Source organism: Caretta caretta, chromosome 1, assembly GCF_965140235.1.
Source record: "Caretta caretta isolate rCarCar2 chromosome 1, rCarCar1.hap1, whole genome shotgun sequence".
Taxonomy (NCBI): domain Eukaryota; kingdom Metazoa; phylum Chordata; order Testudines; family Cheloniidae; genus Caretta; species Caretta caretta.
In genome coordinates this window covers 265422479-265446831 of record NC_134206.1, presented here as the reverse complement: position 1 = coordinate 265446831, position 24353 = coordinate 265422479, and the positions used below count along the sequence as shown (strand labels likewise).

At 48.2% G+C, this 24353-nt stretch overlaps 1 protein-coding gene across 1 annotated transcript; it reads left to right on the top strand.

Moving 5' to 3' along the window:
• Positions 1-8854: 8854 nt before the first annotated feature.
• Positions 8855-19452, top strand: LOC125629979 (retinoic acid-induced protein 3-like). The gene is made up of 4 exons (XM_048835363.2): positions 8855-8908; positions 14794-15879; positions 16961-17019; positions 17764-19452. Exons 2-4 carry the CDS (start codon positions 14949-14951, stop codon positions 17854-17856), a joined length of 1083 nt encoding a protein of 360 aa, XP_048691320.2. The 5' UTR covers positions 8855-8908; positions 14794-14948; the 3' UTR covers positions 17857-19452.
• The last annotated feature ends 4901 nt before the right edge of the window (positions 19453-24353 follow it).

Here is a 24353-nt window from a genome sequence, read left to right as displayed (position 1 = left end):
CCCCTCCCCCGTCTAGGAGACTCATTCTTCTAGGTCACACTGCAGTCACTCACAGAGAAGGTGCAGCGAGGTAAATCTAGCCATGTATCAATCAAAGGCCAGGCTAACCTTCTTGTTCCAATAAGAACGATAACTTAGGTGCACCATTTCTTATTGGAACCCTCCGTGAAGTCCTGCCTGAAATACTCCTTGATGTAAAGACACCCCCTTTGTTGATTTTAGCTCCCTGAAGCCAACCCTGTAAGCCGTGTCCTCAGTCGCTCCTCCCTGCGTCAGAGCAACAGCAAACAATCGGGCATCTGAGAGTGCTGTCCAGAGCAGTCACAATGGAGCACTCTGATGGGGCTAAAACATTGTCGCAGGTGGTTCTGGGTACGTATCGTCAGGCCCCCATTCCCTCCCTCCCTCCGTGAAAGCAAGGGCAGACAATCTTTTCGTGCCTTTTTTCCTGAGTTACCTGTGCAGACGCCATACCATGGCAAGCATGGAGCCTGCTCAGGTAACCTTCACCCTATGTCTCCTGGGTGCTGGCAGATGTGGTATGGCTTTGCTACACAGTAGCAGCAACCCCTTGCCTTCTGGCAGCAGACAGTGCAATATGACTGGTAGTCGTCCTCGTCGTGTCCAAGGTCCTCCTGGCCAGGTCGGCTGGGAGTGCCTGGGCAGACATGGGCGCAGGGACTTAATTTAGAGTGACTTGACCAGATCATTCTCTTTAGTCCTGCAGTCAGTCTTATTGAATCGTCTTATGGTGAGCAGGCAGGTGATATGGATTGCTAGCAGTCGTATTGTACCATCTTCTGCCGGGAAGGCAAGAGATGAGGATGGCTAGCAGTCGTACTGTACCATCTTCTGCCGAGCAGCCATGAGATGTGGATGGCATGCAGTCCTTCTGCACCGTCTGCTGCCAGCCAAAGATGTAAAAGATAGATGGAGTGGATCAAAACAAGAAATAGACCAGATTTGTTTTGTACTCATTTGCCTCCTCCCCTGTCTAGGGGACTCATTCCTCTAAGTCACACTGCAGTCACTCACAGAGAAGGTGCAGTGAGGTAAATCTAGCCATGTATCAATCAAAGGCCAGGCTAACCTCCTTGTTCCAATAAGAACAATAACTTAGGTGCACCATTTCTTATTGGAACCCTCCGTGAAGTCCTGCCTGAAATACTCCTTGATGTAAAGACACCCCCTTTGTTGATTTTAGCTCCCTAAAGCCAACCCTGTAAGCCGTGTCGTCAGTCGCCCCTCCCTCCGTCAGAGCAACGGCAGACAATTGTTCCGCGCCTTTTTTCTGTGCGGACGCCATAGCAAGGCAAGCATGGAGGCCGCTCAGCTCACTTTGGCAATTAGGAGCACATTAAACACCACACGCATTATCCAGCAGTATATGCAGCACCAGAACCTGGCAAAGCGATACCGGGCGAGGAGGCAATGTCAGCGCGGTCACGTGAGTGATCAGGACATGGACACAGATTTCTCTGAAAGCATGGGCCCTGCCAATGCATGCATCATGGTGCTAATGGGGCAGGTTCATGCTGTGGAACGCCGATTCTGGGCTCGGGAAACAAGCACAGACTGGTGGGACCGCATAGTGTTGCAGGTCTGGGACGATTCCCAGTGGCTGCAAAACTTTCGCATGCGTAAGGGCACTTTCATGGAACTTTGTGACTTGCTTTCCCCTGCCCTGAAGCGCATGAATACCAAGATGAGAGCAGCCCTCACAGTTGAGAAGCGAGTGGCGATAGCCCTGTGGAAGCTTGCAACGCCAGACAGCTACCGGTCAGTTGGGAATCCATTTGGAGTGGGCAAATCTACTGTGGGGGCTGCTGTGATGCAAGTAGCCCACGCAATCAAAGATCTGCTGATATCAAGGGTAGTGACCCTGGGAAATGTGCAGGTCATAGTGGATGGCTTTGCTGCAATGGGATTCCCTAACTGTGGTGGGGCCATAGACGGAACCCATATCCCTATCTTGGCACCGGAGCACCAAGCCACCGAGTACATAAACCGCAAGGGGTACTTTTCGATAGTGCTGCAAGCTCTGGTGGATCACAAGGGACGTTTCACCAACATCAACGTGGGATGGCCGGGAAAGGTACATGACGCTCGCATCTTCAGGAACTCTGGTCTGTTTCAAAAGCTGCAGGAAGGGACTTTATTCCCAGACCAGAAAATAACTGTTGGGGATGTTGAAATGCCTATATGTATCCTTGGGGACCCAGCCTACCCCTTAATGCCATGGCTCATGAAGCCGTACACAGGCAGCCTGGCTCATGAAGCCGTACACAGGCAGCCTGGACAGTAGTCAGGAGCTGTTCAACTACAGGCTGAGCAAGTGCAGAATGGTGGTAGAATGTGCATTTGGACGTTTAAAGGCGCGCTGGCGCAGTTTACTGACTCGCTTAGACCTCAGCGAAACCAATATTCCCACTGTTATTACTGCTTCCTGTGTGCTCCACAATATCTGTGAGAGTAAGGGGGAGACGTTTATGGCGGGGTGGGAGGTTGAGGCAAATCGCCTGGCTGCTGGTTACGCGCAGCCAGACACCAGGGCGGTTAGAAGAGCACAGGAGGGCGCGGAGAAGAAGCATCAGAGAAGCTTTGAAAACCAGTTTCATGACTGGCCAGGCTACGGTGTGAAAGTTCTGTTTGTTTCTCCTTGATGAAACCCCCCACCCCTTGGTTCACTCTACTTCCCTGTAAGCTAACCACCCGTCCCTCCTCCCTTCAATCACCGCTTGCAGAGGCAATAAAGTCATTGTTGCTTCACATTCATGCATTCTTTATTCATTCATCACACAAATAGGGGGATGAGTACCAAGGTAGCCCAGGAGCGGTGGTGGAGGAGGGAAGGAAAATGCCACACAGCACTTTAAGCACAGCACTTTAAAAGTTTACAACTTTAAAATTTATTGAATGACAGCCTTCTTTTTTTGGGGGCAATCCTCTGTGGTGGAGTGGCTGGTTGGCCGGAGGCCCCCCCACCGCGTTCTTGTGCGTCTGGGTGTGGAGGCTATGGAACTTGGGGAGGAGGGCGGTTGGTTACACAGGGGCTGCAGTGGTAGTCTGTGCTCCAGCTGCCTTTGCTGCAGCTCAACCATACACTGGAGCATACTGGTTTGGTCCTGCAGCAGCCTCAGCATTGAATCCTGCCTCCTCTCATCACGCTGCCACCACATTTGAGCTTCAGCCCTCTCTTCAGCCCACCACTTACTCTCTTCAGCCCGCCACTTACTCTCTTCAGCCCACCACCTCTCCTCCCGGTCATTTTGTGCTTTCCTGCACTCTGACATTATTTGCCTCCACGCATTCGTCTGTGCTCTGTCAGTGTGGGAGGACAGCATGATCTCGGAGAACATTTCATCGTGAGTGCGTTTTTTTTTCTTTCTAAGCTTCACTAGCCTCTGGGAAGGAGAAGATCCTGTGATCATTGAAACATATGCAGCTGGTGGAGAAAAAAAAAGGGACAGCGGTATTTAAAAAGACACATTTTATAAAACAGTGGCTACACTCTTTCAGGGTAAACCTTGCTGTTAACATTACATACATAGCACATGTGCTTTCATTACAAGGTCGCATTTTGCCTCCCCCCACCGCGTGGCTACCCCCTCAACCTTCCCCCCTCCCTGTGGCTAACAGCGGGGAACATTTCTGTTCAGCCACAGGCAAACAGCCCAGCAGGAATGGGCTCCTCTGAGTGTCCCCTGAAGAAAAGCACTCTTTTTCAACCAGGTGACCATGAATTATATCTCACTCTCCTGAGGATAACACAGAGAGATAAAGAACGGATGTTGTTTGAATGCCAGCAAACATACACTGCAATGCTTTGTTCTACAATGATTCCCGAGTACGTGTTACTGGCCTGGAGTGGTAAAGTGTCCTACCATGAAGGACGCAATAAGGCTGCCCTCCCCAGAAACCTTTTGCAAAGGCTTTAGGAGTACATCTAGGAGAACCGCAAATGCCAGGGAAAAGTAATCCTTTCACATGCTTGCTTTTAAACCATGTATAGTATTTTAAAAGGTACACTCACCAGAGGTCCCTTCTCCGCCTGCTGGGTCCAGGAGGCAGCCTTGGGTGGGTTCGGGGGGTACTGGCTCCAGGTCCAGGGTGAGAAACAGTTCCTGGCTGTCGGGAAAACCGGTTTCTCCGCTTGCTTGCTGTGAGCTATCTACAACCTCCTCCTCCTCATCATCTTCTTCATCCCCAAAACCTGCTTCCGTATTGCCTCCATCTCCATTGAAGGAGTCAAACAGCACGGCTGGGGTAGTGGTGGCTGAACCCCCTAAAATGGCATGCAGCTCATCATAGAAGCGGCATGTTTGGGGCTCTGACCCGGAGCGGCCATTCGCCTCTCTGGTTTTCTGGTAGGCTTGCCTCAGCTCCTTCAGTTTCACGCGGCACTGCTTCGGGTCCCTGTTATGGCCTCTGTCCTTCATGCCCTGGGAGATTTTGACAAAGGTTTTGGCATTTCGAAAACTGGAACGGAGTTCTGATAGCACGGATTCCTCTCCCCAAACAGCGATCAGATCCTGTACCTCCCGTTCAGTCCATGCTGGAGCTCTTTTGCGATTCTGGGACTCCATCATGGTCACCTCTGCTGATGAGCTCTGCATGGTCACCTGCAGCTTGCCACGCTGGCCAAACAGGAAATGAGATTTAAAAGTTCGCGGTTCTTTTCCTGTCTACCTGGCCAGTGCATCTGAGTTGAGAGTGCTGTCCAGAGCGGTCACAATGGAGCACTCTGGGATAGCTCCCGGAGGCCAATACCATCGAATTGTGTCCACAGTACCCCAAATTCAAGCCGGCAAGGTCGATTTAAGTGCTAATCCACTTGTCAGGGGTGGAGTAAGGAAATCGATTTTAAGAGCCCTTTAAGTCGAAATAAAGGGCTTCATTGTGTGGACGGGTGCAGGTTTACATCGATTTAACGCTGCTAAATTCGACCTAAAGTCCTAGTGTAGACCAGGGCTAAGGCCTTTGGCTAAGCAGCAGAGGCAGCTATAAGGTGGGAAGCGAATGGTCACATCCTCACATTCCAACCTAGTCACATGGAAAGAAGATGCTATTGGGCTGTTAGGAATACAATCTTGTCCTGATAATGCCTATCGCCTCCAGAGAAAGGGAAGTGTCTAGAAAATGTATAAGGAAACTTAGTTTGATAGCATCCTGTCTGGCAAGAACTCACTTATCAATAGCTGGGATGTGAAATACTCATTTCTTTGTTGTTCTAACATTGTAATCCCCATTTCCCTATTGTTTGTCTGTATAACCTCTGTCTGGTTCTGTAATTGTTTCTGTCTGCTGTATAATTAATTTTGCTAGGTATAAACTAATTAAAATAGTAAAATATAATTAGTTAAATAATCATGTTACAATATGTTAAAACTAGTTAATTAAATTTCAATAAAATAATTAGTTAATATATAGCTAAGCAAAACTCAAGTTTTACTATATAGTCTGGATCCAATCAGGAGGTAAGGAGTGGGGAAATGAGAACAGGGAATGGGGTGGGGAAATTGGAATCATGTTTTGCTAAGGGGGGGAATGGGAACAGGGACACAAGTAAGGCTCTGTGGTGTCAGAGCTGGGAAGGGGGACACTAAGGAAGGAAACTGGAATCATGCTTGCTGGAAGTTCACCCCAATAAACATCTAATTGTTTGTACCTTTGGACTTCGGGTATTGTTGCTCTCTGTTCATGCAAGAAGGACCAGGGAAGTAAGTGGGTGAAGGAATAAGCCCCCTAACAGCCTCGGAGGAAGAGGGGGTGCAAGTGTGGGGGCTCAGGGAGAAGGATCATAGAATCATAGAATATCAGGGTTGGAAGGGACCTCAGGAGGTCATCTAGTCCAACCCCCAGCTCAAAGCCAGGACCAATCCCCAACTAAATCATCCCAGCCAGGGCTTTGTCAAGCCTGACCTTAAAAATATCTAAGGAAGGAGATTCCACCACCTCCCTAGGTAACGCATTCCAGTGTTTCACCACCCTCCTAGTGAAAAAGTATTTCCTAATATCCAACATAAACCTCCCCCACTGCAACTTGAGACCATTACTCCTTGTTCTGTCATCAGCTACCACTGAGAACAGTCTAGATCCATCCTCTTTGGAACCCACTTTCAGGTAGTTGAAAGCAACTATCAAATCCCCCCTCATTCTTCTCTTCCGCAGACTAAACAATCCCAGTTCCCTCAGCCTCTCCTCATAACTCATGTGTTCCAATCCCCTAATCATTTTTGTTGCCCTCCGCTGGACTCTTTCCAATTTTTCCACATCCTTCTTGTAATGTGGAGCCCAAAACTGGACACAGTACTCCAGGTGAGGCCTCACCAATGTCGAATAGAGGGGAATGATCACGTCCCTCGATCTGCTGGCAATGCCCCTACATATACAGCCCAAAATGCCATTGGCCTTCTTGGCAACAAGGGCACACTGTTGACTCATATCCAGCTTCTCGTCCACTGTAACCCCTAGGTCCTTTTCTGCAGAACTGCTGCCGAGCCATTCGGTCCCTAGTCTGTAACGGTGCATGGGATTCTTCCGTCTTAAGTGCAGGACTCTGCATGTGTCCTTGAACCTCATCAGATTTCTTTTGGGCCAATCCTCTAATTTGTCTAGGTCCCTCTGTATCCTATCCCTACCCTCCAGCGTATCTACCTCTCCTCCCAGTTTAGTGTCATCTGCAAACTTGCTGAGGGTGCAATCCACACCATCCTCCAGATCATTTATGAAGATATTGAACAAAACTGGCCCGAGGACCGACCCGTGGGGCACTCCACTTGGGATGGCATGGTGCGGGGGGGTCAGCTCAATGGTTTGGGCACATACACACTTTTAGGAAGCTTCCACCACTCCTGCTCCCCACACTGGGAATCATACTTCCAGCTCAAAGTGTAGATGTACCCTTAGGTGCCTATGTTCCATTGAAAGTCAATGGAACATAGGTTCCTAAATCACTGAGGTGCTTGTACAAATGTTACCTCATATTTTCACAAGTCTGTACAGCCCTTTGGGTGCTGAAAGAGTTAATCATAATTTGTGTGGCATCCTGGAAAATGTCATCAAACATGACACTGCACCCTAGTGAGGTTCGCTGTCTCTTTTAAATACATGTAATTAACTTTCCACTTATATCAGTCATCCATTATATAGTATGCATATACCCAGGAATGGAGACAGGTGAACTTCAGATGGTTCAGAGGGTTGGTTCAGATAGATACAAAACCAAGATCAGTTCTGTGAAACATACCCTCTTGGGTCTGGAGAGTTGGTGCTGAAATCTTCTTGAGAGAAATCCCCTTTCCTCTCCTGTGATTTTCACTATTGCCTGCTTCTTTCCTAACTCACCAAAGCAGGGACCTACAAGGACTGATTTTAAGAAACTTTAAATCCCTTTTCTTAAGTGTACACTGAAATGAAATTGGGATGGATCAGTGTAACTCTCTGATCATTTGGACGGGCACCCCTCCCTCCCTCCTCCACTATATTAATGTTGGCCAGAAGTCAGATGATGAAAACACAAGTGGACTTCATGGGAGTGTCAGATTTTCACGTAAGGAGCTGCCTTTTACTGTGCATCTCTTACTATGTATGGCTGCTAGCGTGCTGAGACCACAGCCTACCATGCTGACCAACATTGTCGCATTGTTTCCTTGTACTCCACTATCCGCCTGGCTGTATCCATCCATTGGCTCTTGTCTTATACTTAGCATGTGAACTATTTTGGGACGGGACCATCTTTTTCTTCTGTGTTTGTACAGCTTCTAGGACAATGAGGTCCTGGTCCCTGATAGGGGCGCCTCGATGCTAGGAAAATACAAATAATAAATAATAGTAATAAGATCCAGTGTTTTGCATGATGGGGCCTGATCTTGGTTATGGCTTCTAGATACCTACTGTACTGCAAATAATAATGAGACTATTCCCAGGAAGCACCATTCAAACTAAATAACTCCATAAATAAAATGAAATAACGCTCATATTCCAATTACCCTGTTGACCTTTAGACAGGCTCCTTGTTATAGGTGTGACGGTTCAGAGCCAGACCCTGGGAGAGGATATTTGTCATGGAGACCTCCTGCGCCCTGAGTTATAGTTTTTATCAGAGCAATAACTGTGGCAAAGTGATTCAGATTCCTGATAGCGCACGAGGCATTGTCCCCAAGTCCTCCTTTTATTGGGGCACCAGAGCTAAGTAACGGGAAACTCCTCTTTCCAGGGAATGATTATGGGCTTGTGGGTGCAGTCACAGGTTATAGTGAGAGGTAGTGGCCATGAAGGAATCGGAAGCAAGGGAGGTCTGAGGTGGTCTTATCTGTGGACCTAGCTACATGACAGAATTCCCCTCTCTGCCCAGGGACAAAAGAGAAGGGAATTCATCTCGGTTTGGAGTCAGAATCAGAGGGATACAGAGTACAAGGGTCAGAGTACATTTTGAAGGGTCATTCTCATCACAGGGTTTCTTGTGCTTACAACCCTTGCCAGTGATTAGCTCCATGGCAGGGAAGCATATGTAGGTATGATGGCATGGGGCTGCACTGTTATGCTTGCCCTAAGGGCTCCCACAGTCATCTGCCCTGCTGGTGCCAGGACTCTCAGGGAGGTGCAGTTTATCAGTTGCCTTGATGAATAGTATTTGATTCAGTTCTGGGGCTGGGCCTGCCTGAGGTTCCTCCAGCCAGCTGCAGGGTGATTACCCCACTGACATCAGAAGTTTTTACTTCATCTCCTGGCACCAGGACTTTATTTTCATAACAGCACCAGGACTAGTGGAACTGGAATAGGCGTGTCCCACTCCCCGCCCTCCCCATCCTGGTTACTTTTAAAGCTGCCCTTAGAGAATGAGTGCAGACCTGCTGCTTGCCCGAGATTACAGGAGCTGCCTGGCATTACTCTCCACCTGGGTGAGGTAGGAATTTCCTTCCTTCAGCCACTATTTCTGAGGTCTCAGCTTCCATACAGAATACCGATAAGGTAATTCAGAGCTGCGCAGCCAAGGCTAAGCTATGGGGTTGGGGTTTGCAAACAGCCTCCGAGTGGAGGCAGGGAACTCAGACCTTTCTCAAGGGTGACCAAGTTGAACAGCCTGGTATTGTGGACAGAGCCTTGGCTGGGGAGTCTGGCTTCTGTTCCTGATCCAGCCACTGACCTACTGTGTAATTTTGGAGAAGTCACTTTGCCTTTCTGGGTATGTCTACACAGCCTTTTGGAGCCCATGGCAGCTAGCCTCCCAGCCCAGGTTGCCAGACTCAGGCTAGCGGGGCTCCTGCTAGCACTATAGCTGTGTAAACAGCATGTTGAAGTTATGGCTCAGGCTGAAACATGGGCTCTGAAGCCTACCCCCATGCTAGACTCCCTTTGTGACTTGGTTTCCCCACCTGTTACCTGATAATAATGCTTTCTTTCCGTGCAAAGTGCTTTGAGATTGACAGATGTAAAGCCCTTATAAGTATTGTATACTACAGTATTAAAATGAGTGTGTAGTGGGGAGCGGGCATAATCCCAAGAGAAAAGATTTAGAGGGGGCATGTCTCATCCCCTTCAGCTCAGAGGTGTCCCTGAATCTCCAGCCTAAGATGTGGGGGACAGAGGCATACATCCGGAAAATTTCACACACACACACACACACACACACACACACTCTGAAAAGGGTGCCTTCCCGTTTTAAAAGAGATGTCAGGTCTCAGGGATAGCTGTGGACTGCTGTACATATCAATGCTATTACACAAGTAATCACTGATTATAAAAAATATGTGTGAGAAGAGAAATTAGCAGGTGACTTCTGACCCCCATCTCAAAAATTTTAGAACTCTTCCCATCCCATCTGGTCAGAGCTTGGCCAAAGCTGGGTGCTGCACTGGTGAATCTCTAATATTTCTTTCACTACCAGCGTGTGCTGTTCAGTGTATCTCACTGTCTGCGTGTCTGATGCCTGTCTCTGTGTCCCACGCTTGCTCTTTGCGATCTCCAGCTGTTTGTACATTGTGCCCCTGTCTGTATGTCTGCTAGAGCTGGTCAAAGAGTGAAATAATCTGAGGTGTGAATTTTTATGTGAATACAAGTGTTGAATTTACTTCCCTGAAATTCACGTTATTCCTTACTCACATGTGTTTGGACAACTGCCAGGCATTTGTATAAATAATCAAAAATCCCCAAAGTTTCATGAATGACAATTCATCTGAAAATCTCCAGTGGACATGCATTATCGGGATTCACTATTTGTGACTGGTCATTGTCCTGTTTAAAATTGTTCAGCCCTCCAAGTCAGGAATAGAAACTCTGCTTTATGACTTAGATAGCCAAACACAGAGTAAATAGCCCTAGGGAGTAGCTGGAAAACATCCTACAGAAAGAAAATTTGTCATCCCAATTCACAAAATACATTAGAAACAAATCAGGATTAGCTTGTGAACAATTTGCTAACCAAAGGGATTAAATTCATAAATAATATTGTTTGTAGTGACTATGGTAATTCAGGTTTCAGAGTAGCAGTCGTGTTAGTCAGTATTCGCAAAAAGAAAAGGAGGACTTGTGGCACCTTAGAGACTAACAAATTTATTTGAGCATAAGCTTTCGTGAGCTACAGCTCACTTCTGAATGCATCCAATGAAGTGAGCTGTAGCTCACGAAAGCTTATGCTCAAATAAATTTGTTAGTCTCTAAGATGCCACAAGTACTCCTTTTCTTTTTATGGTAATTCAGTCAGTTCTGGTGTCTGGTTTAGTGGTGGGATCTGTGGAGACAACATCACACCACAGTGCTCTCCACCTGGTACCAGAGGCCTTGATTCTATTCTCCCCAGTTCCTTCCCACGGACTTCCAGATTTCCTGTATATTTACATACTTATCACTTTTGTAACCATTGTGTTTTTAGAGAGCAGTACATTTTGCATTTCCCTGAATGTGGGGTGAGATGCCGAGAAGAGATACAATACACCATTACCAGACAGTTCACCCTGGGGCATGCATAGGTGTGCTTCATGTGAAATTCAAGAGTCCCACCCTTTGTTGGATTTTCTATATTTTTTTTTTTAAGGACTCAGTCCTGCTTCATTGAAGTCAGCGGAAAGGATCCCAGGACTGACCCACAAATGGAGAAAATGGTCTAGAGAAAACAAAACCGTGGGCAGGGGATTGCACCTAACAATGAACATCATGGGATCACTCAACATTTACATATCAGAAAGTAGAGTGCAAAGGCCATTTCCCCCTTTGAAGTCACTTTTAAGACTTAATAATAACAACAAGCTTGAGCATATTGGGGTGTTAGAGACACATCCTACATAGGATCTTGAACTGCGGACCCTCAAAGCAGCATCACTACTGCCTGAGACAAAGAAGAATGTTTCCGAGATATTAACAACATTAGCACCGACATTCTCTTTCAGGCCTCCAGCCACTGTAGGGCAATGGGGAAGCATTTGGGGTGAACAGGTCTCTTTTGTATGTTTTCTATTGCCAGACTGACATAGAAATAATAGAAATGTAATGCAGGACTAGAAGGGACCTTGACAGGCCATCTAGTCCAGTCCTCTGCATTAAGGCAGGACTAAGTATTATCTAGACATGGGGTTCTCAATCTTTTTCTTTCTGAGACCCCCCTCAACATGCTATAAAAACTCCAGGGACTGGGGGAGGGAGCAGGGGAGGAGGGAGGACTCGGAGCTCCAGGCCAGGAGTGGGATCCTTGGGCACAGACATAGTTTGACTTCTGTTTTGGGGGAGCAAGGGCCGGCGGGGCTTGAGCCACCTCCACTCCCTGACTCACCTCAGCAGGCCACCCAGCCTGCCTGGGCTGTGCAGGGACGCAACCAAAAAATTTAATTCAAAGTGGGGATTCAGCTCAAAAAGTTTGAAAACCACTCAGGGTGCAGGCAGGAGGGTAGCTAGGGGCTGTGTACAGTTGGGGTGTAGCTAAGGATGCAGGCAGGCGGTAGCTAGGGGCTGTGTGTGGGCAAAGGGGTAGCTCAGGGCGCAGGGAGGGGGTAGCAAGGGGCTGTCTGCTGGGAGGGCTCCCATTGCGGTGGCTGCTCCCTGAGGGCTCTGCTGGCCTGGAGCCAAGTCCCCCTCCCCAGGCAGCTCTTACTGGCTGCACAAGCAGTCACAGGGGGCTGGGAGCTGCGGAGCAGCCACAACCCTGGGCACCAGCAGCAGATGGGGGAATGCCACGACTACCTGCTCCATGGCACCACCAGCCAGAGGAGCAGCTGCCCCGCACTGCCTGGCTCCAACTTCCCCTCTGTCTATGACCTGGCAAGAGGGCGGGGCCTGAAGGGAGCTGGGGGAGAGGAGGAGGTGGTGGGGTGGAGCTGCCCCAGGACTGCCCCACTCTGGGTAAGGCACTGCAGTTGTGGTGGCAACACCCTCGTGCCCCCTCAACTCTGTCCATGGGCTCAGGGCGTCTGCCTGCATCGAGGCTTCAGCCCCATGCCGCTCCCAGCTTCAGCCCCACAGCTCCCAGCTTCAGCCTCACGGGGGAGGGCGGGGAGCCAGGGCTCAGGGCTTCAGCCCCACGGCTCCCAGTTTCAGCCCCGTGGCGGGGAGCTAGGGCTCGGGGCACTGCGTTTCAGCCACGGTGCCCCGCAGCCCCCCTGAAAGGGCTCACAGACCCCAAGGGGGCTGTGGACCACCAGTTGAGAACCGCTGATCTAGACCATCCCAGAGAGGTGTTTGTCTAACCTGTTCTGAAAAACTTTCCAAAGATGGAGATTCCACAGCCTCCCTAGGTAATCTGTTCCAGTGCTTAACCACCCTGACAGTCAGGAAGTTTTTCCTCATGTCTAATCTAAACCTCCCTTGCTGCAATTTAAGCCCATTGCTTCTTGTCCTGTTCTCAGTGGTTCAGGAGAACAATTTACCACCCTCCCATTCATAACAACCTTTTACATACTTGAAACAGTTATCATGCCCCCCCCCCCTCAGTTTTTTCTTCTCCAGACTAACCAGCCCAATTTTTCCAATCTTTACTCACAGGTCATATTTTTTAGACCATTCATATTTTTTGTTGCACTTCTCTGGACTTCCTACAATTTGTCCACATCTTTCTCAAAGTGTGGTGCCCAGTATTGGACACAGTACTCCAGTTGAGGCCTTATCAGTGCTGAGTAGAGTGGGAGAATTACTTCTCGTGTCTTGCTTACAACACTCCTGCTAATACATCCCAGAATGATGCTTGCTTTTCTTGCAACAATATTACGCTGTTGACTCATATCTAGCTTGTGACCCCTAGATTCCTTTCCGCAGTACTCCTTCCTAGGCAATCATTTCCCATTTTATATTTATTCAATTGATTACTCCTTCCTAAGTGGAGTACTTTGCATTTGTCCTCATTGAACTTCATCCTATTTATTTCAGACCCTTTCTCCTGTTTGTCCAGATCATTTTGAATTCTAATCCTGTCCTCCAAAGTGCTTGCAACCCCTCCCACTTTAATTTAACTGTCATCCCCTCCCAGCTTAATTTAACTCCCATCTATTTGACACTGTCTACACAAGAAGTTTGATCAGTATAACTGTGTCACACAAGGGTGTGGATGTTCCACACCTCTGAGAGATCAGTAGTTATGCCAACAGAAGTTTGTGGTTAAGACCAGGACTGAGTAATTCTTAATTTTTTCTTTCCTGTGTTAGCCTCAGATCCTACCCCTACTGATGTTCACTATGTTAGGCCTTGTCTGCCCTGGCACTTTACAGCGCTGCAACTTTCTCGCTCAGGGGTGTGAAAAAATACACCCCCCGAGCGCAGCAAGTTCCACCGCTGTACAGCGCCTGTGTAGACAGTGCCCTAGTGCTGGGAGCCACGCCCCTTGTGGAGGTGGGTTTTTTAGAGCACTGGGGAGAGTTCCCTCCCAGCGCTCTGCCACGACCACACAAGCCACATTAAAGTGCTTTAACGTTGCCAGTGTAGACTTTGCCCTGAGTCATCCGATCACTGTTAACCTTTCTGAAAAGTGAAACAAAAGAGGAATTTAACACTCTGGCCATTACTGAATTTATGTTATTGTCTCTCCCTCCTCATTGAGTAATGGAGCTACCCTGTCCTTGCTCTTCCTCTTGCTTGTAGTGTATTTGTAAAATGTTTTCTTGTTACCCTTTAGGCATGAAAAATAGGAATTAGTTTGTGCCCCTTGGTTACTGGCCTTCCCCAAAACTATTTAGGTTGGACAGGAGAACGGTAAAAGGAGCTATGATGGAGGTATACAAAATAATTAAGTGAATGAAGAAAGCTAATTGAGGGCTTCAGGTCACACAGTCCTATAAAGCAAGGACAAGAGGGTGCTTTGAATAAGACAACAAAGTGAAAACTAACAAAAAACAAGTCCATTTTCATGCTATGTATAAGTAACCTTAGCAACTCATTGCTGCAGGCTATGGAGGCAAATACTGTAGCTTAGTGAATTTCAGAAAAGGATTAAGTATGTCTATGAATAACAATAATGCCTGCCGTTCCATTACCTAGGATAAGAGTTGCAAGGTTTATCAATCTTTATGCATCACAGCATTCAGCTAGAGTCCAGAAGAAAACTCTCCCCATTAGAGTATTGCACAATTAGAGACATTCTGAGGTGGGGCTAGGGAGTGATTCACATTCCTCTAAGGTCTGCTTGGCACCTGCCACTGTCAGAGATGTTATGCCAGACTAGACCAGCCATTGGTTAGTTGTCATGCAGTAATTCTTACAAATAGCCTGACTTACAAATAGAAATAGGTATCGGATCCTATCCTCCTTCTTTCCCCAGCTGCTGTAAAACTAAACAAGGTTTATGCTACATTGGTGTCTCAACTTCTTCTGCAGATCTTTGGAAGAATATTCATAGAGTCATAGAGTTTAAGGACAGAAGAGACCACTAGATCGTCTCGTCTGATCTCCTGTATATCGTCGGACACCAGCACTACCCAGCTCCACACGCTAAACCCAACTCCCAGCTGAGGGCTGTTCTGTGAGTCACCATGGCTTCCACACCTCCTCCAGGCTGCAACAAGAACATTGACTCTGACTATTATTTACTCTGTGACACTGAACAAGCCTGGGGCATCGTCCTGGAAACACTGGCTACAGCTGGTGTCATTGTCACCATCAGTTTCATGCTCTTGCTACTCATCTTCACTGGTAAGGTCCAAGACTCCACCAAGCGAAGCATGATCCCTATCTATTTCCTCTTCCTCTTAGGCACCCTAGGGATCTTCAGCCTCACTTTTGCTTTCATCATTAAACTCAATGTCCGGACCGGCCCCACCCGCTTCTTTCTCTTTGGTGTTCTCTTCGCCCTCTGCTTTTCCTGCCTCCTGACCCATGCTTTCAACCTTGTCAAACTGGTGAGGGGGAAGGCCCCCTTTTGCTACCTGGTGTTGCTAGTTATTGCCATTAGCCTCACTGTAGTGCAGATTATTATAGCTATAGTGTATGTAGTCGTCACAGTGGCCAGACAAAATATGAACTTTACTCAGATGAGTCCAGGACAACGCAATATGGACTTTGTCATGCTTCTGATCTACGTGCTCCTCTTGATGGCGCTCACCTTCCTGGTCTCCATGTTCACCTTCTGTGGGACATACAAAGGCTGGAAGAGGCATGGAGCACATATCTATGTCACTGGCCTGTTCTCCATAGCCATCTGGGTGGTGTGGATCACCATGCTCATGCGAGGCAACCCAGAATTAAAGAAACAGCCCATCTGGGATGATCCTGTCATCAGCATCGCTCTGGTGTCCAACGGATGGGTCTTCCTGATGATGTACATGGTGCCTGAATTCTGCTTCTTCACCAGCCCACGCAATCCTGAGGACTACCCTCCAGAAAACTATTCTTTCCAACCTAAACTCATGAAGCAGAGCTTTGGAGTGGAGAACCAAGCCTATATCAAGGAGGAGACCACAACAGGTATGATGAAGTGTATTGTTACATAGCATCCCTGCTTGCAGTGCCATAGAATGCAGAAGAGAGAGAGAGAGCACCAACCATGAGTTCGAAGGTATAGAGTGGTTTTAAGAAGGGATTTGAAGACAGTAAATGAGGTAGGAAAAGGGAGAGTTCCAGATGGATGCGGAAACCACAGGTGAAAGAGAACTTCCCAACCTGGAGAGAGGGAAAGATTATGGACAAGAAGGAGGCTAAGAATGGGGGAGAGGAGCGAGCGAGCAGGAGATTACATGAATATCAGGACACAGAGGTGATCTGGGGGGGACCCTGTTGAAAGTTGGGAAAACCAGGAGGGTAAACATTCTGGGCAGTATTTTTGTTTGTTTGTTTTTCACTAGTATCAGCATTGGGGACTTGCAGAGCTATCCAGATCACTCTGGTAAACTGTTTCTCCCAGTTCTGATCTAGTTTCCAAGACCCACTTAGAAAATAAAATTATCTGGGGGTGGGGGAAATCTTTTCTGTGGGAATTTCTTTTCCAGTGGCACAGGGCCAAATCACATGTCAGTTCATGCTTCCCAGGGCCAAGGGTAAGGGAAGTGATCACTCGCAAGGTGTGGGTCTGCTGGTCAGAGTACACTCATGCCCTGGATGGCAGACTCCCATCGCAGTCTCCCAGGAATGTATTAGGGAAAAGACATGCCCTCCCACTGAACACTTCAGTGGGGTCATGCATGTGTATGTGTGTGAGGAGCTCTGGGGTGGAGGGCTCTGTTGAAGTCTGCATACAGGAGGATTTTTTGTGTGTAGGGATCTGGGATGTGAGGAGGACAACAGCTATGGAAGAAGAGAGAGTAATTTCAATGCCGCTAGCCCTACCATGTCCTTTTACTTAAGATACTTCCTATCAGTCTCTGGTTGATAAGAAAATGGGAAACGGTAAAATCACCTGTGGAATTCACACTCTTCCTGCCTGCTGGTTACCTAGAGGACAGTCAGAGGCAGTTCTCCATACAGCACTGGGCCCCCTCTGTCATGGTGTTGTCATGGTGGCACAGTGACACTTACTGTCTGCCTTCTTCTCTTTTCCTTTTTTTTTTAGGCCCAGGATACAATGGGGACACACGCTACGTCCCACATTCTGCTCACTTTCAGATGGAGGTAAAGTCATCCCTTCCTTCATCTATTTCACCAGGGAAATGGGATGAACAGGATGCTTTATATGAAGTTGCCTTCTGTATGGGATAGGCAGAGCTGGGCAAGCCCTGGGGCTGAGGAATCTTTGGTGGAATTGGGGTTGATGTGTTCATTTGGCGAGAGGGTGGCCCTGTCTGAGTGAGCCTGTGGTGTATCCCCGCTCACTGTTCATTGGCTATTGGGAGTGGTAGTGTAATCAATCCTGGGCAGGCGAGGGGCTCTCCCTAAATTGTGTAACACATAATTTTGGTGACTGTCAGGGCCCACTACTCACCCCCTTGGAACACTGAAACAAACATGCAAAATTAAGGACCCACCCATCCCTAATGCAATGTGTAACTTACGGACAGCTCCCTACCTGCCTCAGTGAAAACTCACTTTCCCACCAGGGATGATAGAATCTGTCAGAGCTGGGCTAGGCCTAATAGTTCATGTCTTAGCCATACTCCCTGCCCTGCACATGCCCTGCCCAATACAGGATTGTTCTCCATAGTCTATTCTAGAGTACTTTGTCCAGTCCTGTTTCAAAGGGCTCAATAAGCAATGTGGCTTCTGCCATTTCCCTTGGGAGACTGCTCCACAGCCTAACAGCTTGTGCTCTCGGGAAGTGTTTCCTGATACAGTGTACCAGGTCCCCTTTTACTCATTCTCATCCCATTTACTCTTCTCCAGCTTTGATGTTTGATCGCATGATTGTTTCCTTTTCAGAGCCTCAAACCCCAGCAGGAGTTCTCCATCCCCCGGCCTAAAACCCGGGTCAGTCCGTACGAGAATTACACCGGCGGGCAAGGCACCAAGTAACAGCCCAGTGATGAGCCAAGAGACAACGTACAAGCAGTAGGGACTCAGGGAAAGGCCATTGCTTCTATCCTGCTAAACAGAGACAGAACCAGACTGATAGGACTGCGGCTGATGAAAGGGACGGGCCCTTTTTCTTCCCCACCTCCCTTTGGCTTTACACATGCAGCACTTTAATTCCCTTACATTCATCCAGCAGAGCAATCCCCCTGCCTGCCCCTGTTCACTCAGTTCCCTGCCCTCAGTCATGTGACTGAGCTCAGCTGTTCTTGTCCAGAGGCAGTGGGTTCCTGATAGCTCCAGAGCTTCCTGCTGTAAGGCCCAGGAACCAGGAACCTTTTCAGCAGAGACTTTGACCCCAGGCCACTCAGTCCTGATCACCTTGGCATTCTTGTGCACACTGCCAGCTGGTAAACTGAAACAAGCAGGAATTTTCAGCAATCACCTTCCGACTGCCTCCCCACCCAGGTACCAAAGTCTCATGTATTGCTGAAAGTACCTGACCCATACAGCACTGATCCACCCAAGCACTGCAGTTTCTCCCATCTCCAGTTCCATAGCACTGACTGACAACTAGAGCTGGCTGGCAAAGAGAATTCTTTCTTTCTTTCTTTCTTTCTTTCTTTCTTTCTTTCTTTCTTTCTTTCTTTCTTTTATCCCAACTTTATCCCCCAATAGAGCTGGTTGGAAAATGGCAGGGGGGGAATTAATGAAAAGTTTTGGGGACATTATTTTTCATTGAAATTTTGAAACCTTCCACATTTCCTGACCACCTCTCCTAACAGCTCCCTCCGTAGACATGCTGCTCACCACTGATTCCCAAATTCTGCCCCCAAGACAACCTTCCCAGCACTGACCACCAGCACCCCCACATTGCTCCTTCCCAGCACTGATTCCTAGTCCCTAGAACTCCGATCTTCCTAACCTGATTTCAGTGTCCCAGACCTCCTTTCTGAAATTGACTTCTGGTTCCTTCCAGTAGTGATGAGTCTGCAGAGTTGACTCTTCCTGGAGTCTGCGATGCATTTTGTAAATAGTCTTGTTTGCATTTATATATAAATACACAGACATCTCCAAGTGAACGGGCTTGGTATGTTAGTGGCTGATGATTCTATATTTATTTAATACTTTGTATGCGGAATATTTAATAAAAGCCTGGCTCGCAGAAACTGTCATTCTTCATCAGTGAAATGAACCTTCTAGTGCAGTGGAGGAGTAGGGGCCAGTATTTGTCATTTGTGACACTCCATGGGTTGTAGTGAGAGAGTTGGCATAAGTCCCCACCCTGCTCCCTCTGTGAGGCAACAAGCACTGACCCCCTTAGGAGTTGTCATTGTGGATCAGGGTCAACTTTGTAAGGTGATGCGCTGTTGGAGAAGAAGATTTAGTAGTACTGGCTTCTCTGTGCTATTGTTCCAGACGGAAAAGGCGATTCAGATTGCCCGTTGCCCAAGAAATGAAGAACTCTAGAACCAGGCCCTACAAGACGTGTGCAGAAGGCTGCAAGCATTGCAGCTTTGGATGTGCATGTGTGTGGGTCTGGATTATATTATTTGTGTCTTGTTCCACACTGAGCACACTGTCAGAATGTAACTAATAATAAATAAGAAGAAATAATAATGTGTATCTATTTATTTCAGTTTATAAAAATGCACCTGTCTAATGCTCTGGGCACATGTATCATATTTATTGAAAAATCTACAGACTGCGGCTAGAAGCCAATGTCCTAATATGCAGAGACCTCCTGGATTCCCCATCTCCACCTATTTACTCAACCCTAAACGCAATCCTATGTACACTCACACTCTAGAAAACACCTCAGGAAACAAGTAGGCCTTGCAGTGTCAGCTGAAGTCAACAAATTCAGGCTCTGGAGAACCAACAGAAGAAGCAAACTCCACAGTAGTGGACTCCTCACAGTTGCCTCCTTCTCTCTAATCCCCTCACAATTAAACCAGGGAGCTGTTATCTGAAGCACCTCAGATAATCTTAATTTCTGTGGTTTTAAAACAAAGGTCATGTCTGCATTAGCAAAATTCAGACACGTAATTCACAACCAGCGCTAACTAGCAATGGTGGAAATGCTAATGTAAACCAGTCTCAGGTGTCTAACCATGGTCAGAGCCCAGTCTACACTAGCATTTCACCTGCTGCTTTCAGCAGTGGAGTTGCACTAGTGAAGAATCACAGGTGCAAATGTTGCTAGTGTTGACACACTTGGATAGACGTGTGGTCTCTTAAGGAAACCAGGACATAGCCCAATTAAGATTTTATTACTTAAAATAAATACCTGGAATTGCACACAGAAACCAAGGGTTGTCAGAACTATGTGCGTGTGAAGAGTGAGTAGGTTAGTAAGTGTAGAGAGAGGGAAACCAGTTAGGGATTATAGTGTGCTAGAATACTGTAAATACATACAAACCAGGGAATTGCACAGAACCTGCCTGTTTTATAAAGCCAGCCTATCGTACAATTTAGGACCAAGGACAAGCATGGCAGTCGGCAGAGCTTCACATCATGGGCCCAGGACATCCTGGAACCAAGGAGAAGAAGGGCAGGGTGGTATTCCCAGCACTCATGCAAGTGCTGGGAATACAGTGCAATGGGAATAAGAAGAGGCGTTACAGGGCTTCATGCACACGTGTAATAGGTGCAATAAAGACTGTAAGCCCTGGTCTACACTAGGACTTTAGGTCGAATTTAGCAGCGTTAAATCGATTTAAACCTGCACCCGTCCACACAATGAAGCCCTTTATTTCGACTTAATGGGCTCTTAAAATCGATTTCCTTACTCCCCCCCGACAAGTGGATTATCGCTTAAATCGACGTTGCCGGCTCGAATTTGGGGTACTGTGGACACAATTCGATGGTATTGGCCTCCGGGAGCTATCCCAGAGTGCTCCATTATGACCGCTCTGGACAGCACTCTCAACTCAGATGCACTGGCCAGGTAGACAGGAAAAGAACCGCGAACTTTTGAATCTCATTTCCTGTTTGGCCAGCGTGGCAAGCTGTAGGTGACCATGCAGAGCTCATCAGCACAGGTGACCATGATAGAGTCCCAGAATCGCAAAAGAGCTCCAGCATGGACCGAACGGGAGGTACGGGATCTGATCGCTGTTTGGGGAGAGGAATCCGTGCTATCAGAACTCCGTTCCAGTTTTCGAAATGCCAAAACCTTTCTGAAAATCTCCCAGGGCATGAAGGACAGAGGCCATAACAGGGACCCGAAGTAGTGCCGCGTGAAACTGAAGGAGCTGAGGCAAGCCTACCAGAAAACCAGAGAGGCGAACGGCCGCTCTGGGTCAGAGCCCCAAACATGCCGCTTCTATGATGAGCTGCATGCCATTTTAGGGGGTTCAGCCACCACTACCCCAGCTGTGTTGTTTGACTCCTTCAATGGAGATGGAGGCAACACGGAAGCAGGTTTTGGGGACGAAGAAGATGATGAGGAGGAGGTTGTAGATAGCTCACAGCAAGCAAGCGGAGAAACCGGTTTTCCCGACAGCCAGGAACTGTTTCTCACCCTAGACCTGGAGCCAGTACCCCCCGAACCCATCCAAGGCTGCCTCCTGGACTCAGCAGGTGGAGAAGGGACCTCTGGTGAGTGTACCTTTTAAAATGCTATACATGGTTTAAAAGCAAGCATGTGAAAGGATTACTTTGCCCTGGCATTTGCGGTTCTGCCTTTGCAAAAGGTTTCTGGGGAGGGCAGCCTTATTTCGTCCTTCATGGTAGGACACTTTACCACTCCAGGCCAGTAACACGTACTCGGGAATCACTGTAGAACAAAGCATTGCAGTGTATGTTTGCTGGCATTCAACCAAAATCCGTTCACGCGGTGGGAGGAGGCAAAATGCGACCTTGGAACGAAAGCACATGTGCTATTTATGTAATGTTAACAGCAAGGTTTACCCTGAAAGAGTGTAGCGACTGTTTTATAAAATGTGTCTTTTTAAATACCGCTGTCCCTTTTTTTTTCTCCACCAGCTGCATGTGTTTCAATGATCACAGGATCTTCTCCTTCCCAGAGGCTAGTGAAGCTTAGAAAGAAAAAAAAACGCACTCGCGATGAAATGTTCTCCGAGATCATGCTGTCCTCCCACACTGACAGAGCACAGATGAATGCGTGGAGGCAAATAATGTCAGAGTGCAGGAAAGCACAAAATGACCGGGAGGAGAGGTGGAGAGCTGAAGAGAGTAAGTGGCGGGCTGAAGAGAGTAAGTGGCGGGCTGAAGACAGGGCTGAAGCTCAAAGGTGGCGGCAGCGTGATGAGAGGAGGCAGGATTCAATGCTGAGCTGCTGCAGGACCAAACCAGTATGCTCCAGTGTATGGTTGAGCTGCAGCAAAGGCAGCTGGAGCACAGACTGCCACTGCAGCCCCTCTGTAACCAACCACCCTCCTCTCCAAGTTCCATAGCCTCCACACCCAGACGCCCAAGAACGCGGTGGGGGGGCCTCCGGCCAACCAGCCACTCCACCACAGAGATTGCCCAAAAAAAAGAAGGCTGTCATTCAATAAATTTTAAAGTTGTAAACTTTTAAAGTGCTGTGCTTAAAGTGCTGTGTGGCATTTTCCTTCCCTCCTCCACCACCCCTCCTGGGATACCTTGGTAGCCATCCCCCTATTTGTGTGATGAATGAATAACGAATGCATGACTGTGAAGCAGCAATGACTTTATTGGCTCTGCAAGCAATGATTAAAGGGAGGAGGGGAGGGTGGTTAGCTTACAGGGAAGTAGAGTGAACCAAGGGGCGGGGGGGTTCATCAAGGAGAAACAAACAGAACTTTCACACCGTAGCCTGGCCAGTCATGAAACTGGTTTTCAAAGCTTCTCTGATGCGTACCGCGCCCTCCTGTGCTCTTCTAACCGCCCTGGTGTCTGGCTGCGCGTAACCAGCAGCTAGGCGATTTGCCTCAACCTCCCACCCCGCCATAAACGTCTCCCCCTTACTCTCACAGATATTGTGGAGCACACAGCAAGCAGTAATAACAGTGGGAATATTGGTTTCGCTGAGGTCTAAGCGAGTCAGTAAACTGCGCCAGCGCGCCTTTAAACGTCCAAATGCACATTCTACCACCATTCTGCACTTGCTCAGCCTGTAGTTGAACAGCTCCTGACCACTGTCCAGGCTGCCTGTGTACGGCTTCATGAGCCATGGCATTAAGGGGTAGGCTGGGTCCCCAAGGATACATATAGGCATTTCAACATCCCCAACAGTTATTTTCTGGTCTGGGAATAAAGTCCCTTCCTGCAGCTTTTGAAACAGACCAGAGTTCCTGAAGATGCGAGCATCATGCACCTTTCCCGGCCATCCCACGTTGATGTTGGTGAAACGTCCCTTGTGATCCACCAGAGCTTGCAGCACTATCGAAAAGTACCCCTTGCGGTTTATGTACTCGGCGGCTTGGTGCTCCGGTGCCAAGATAGGGATATGGGTTCCATCTATAGCCCCACCACAGTTAGGGAATCCCATTGCAGCAAAGCCATCCACTATGACCTGCACATTTCCCAGGGTCACTACCCTTGATATCAGCAGATCTTTGATTGCGTGGGCTACTTGCATTACAGCAGCCCCCACAGTAGATTTGCCCACTCCAAATTGATTCCCAACTGACCGGTAGCTGTCTGGCGTTGCAAGCTTCCACAGGGCTATCGCCACTCGCTTCTCAACTGTGAGGGCTGCTCTCATCTTGGTATTCATGCGCTTCAGGGCAGGGGAAAGCAAGTCACAAAGTTCCATGAAAGTGCCCTTACGCATGCGAAAGTTTCGTAGCCACTGGGAATCGTCCCAGACCTGCAACACTATGCGGTCCCACCAGTCTGTGCTTGTTTCCCGAGCCCAGAATTGGCGTTCCACAGCATGAACCTGCCCCATTAGCACCATGATGCATGCATTGGCAGGGCCCATGCTTTCAGAGAAATCTGTGTCCATGTCCTGATCACTCATGTGACCGCGCTGACGTCGCCTCCTCGCCCGGTATCGCGTTGCCATGTTCTGTGCTGCATATACTGCTGGATAATGCGTGTGGTGTTTAATGTGCTCCTAATTGCCAAAGTGAGCTGAGCGGCCTCCATGCTTGCCTTGGTATGGCGTCCGCACAGAAAAAAGGCGCGGAACGATTGTCTGCCGTTGCTCTGACGGAGGGAGGGGCGACTGACGACACGGCTTACAGGGTTGGCTTCAGGGAGCTAAAATCAACAAAGGGGGTGCCTGTACATCAAGGAGTATTTCAGGCAGGACTGCACGGAGGGTTCCAATAAGAAATGGTGCACCTAAGCTATCGTTGTTATTGGAACAAGGAGGTTAGCCTGGCCTCTGATTGATACATGGCTAGATTTACCTCGCTGCACCTTCTCTGTGAGTGACTGCAGTGTGACCTAGAGGAATGAGTCCCCTAGACAGGGGAGGAGGCAAATGAGTACAAAACAAATCTGGTCTATTTCTTGTTTTGATCCACTCCATCTATCTTTTACATCTTTGGCTGGCAGCAGAC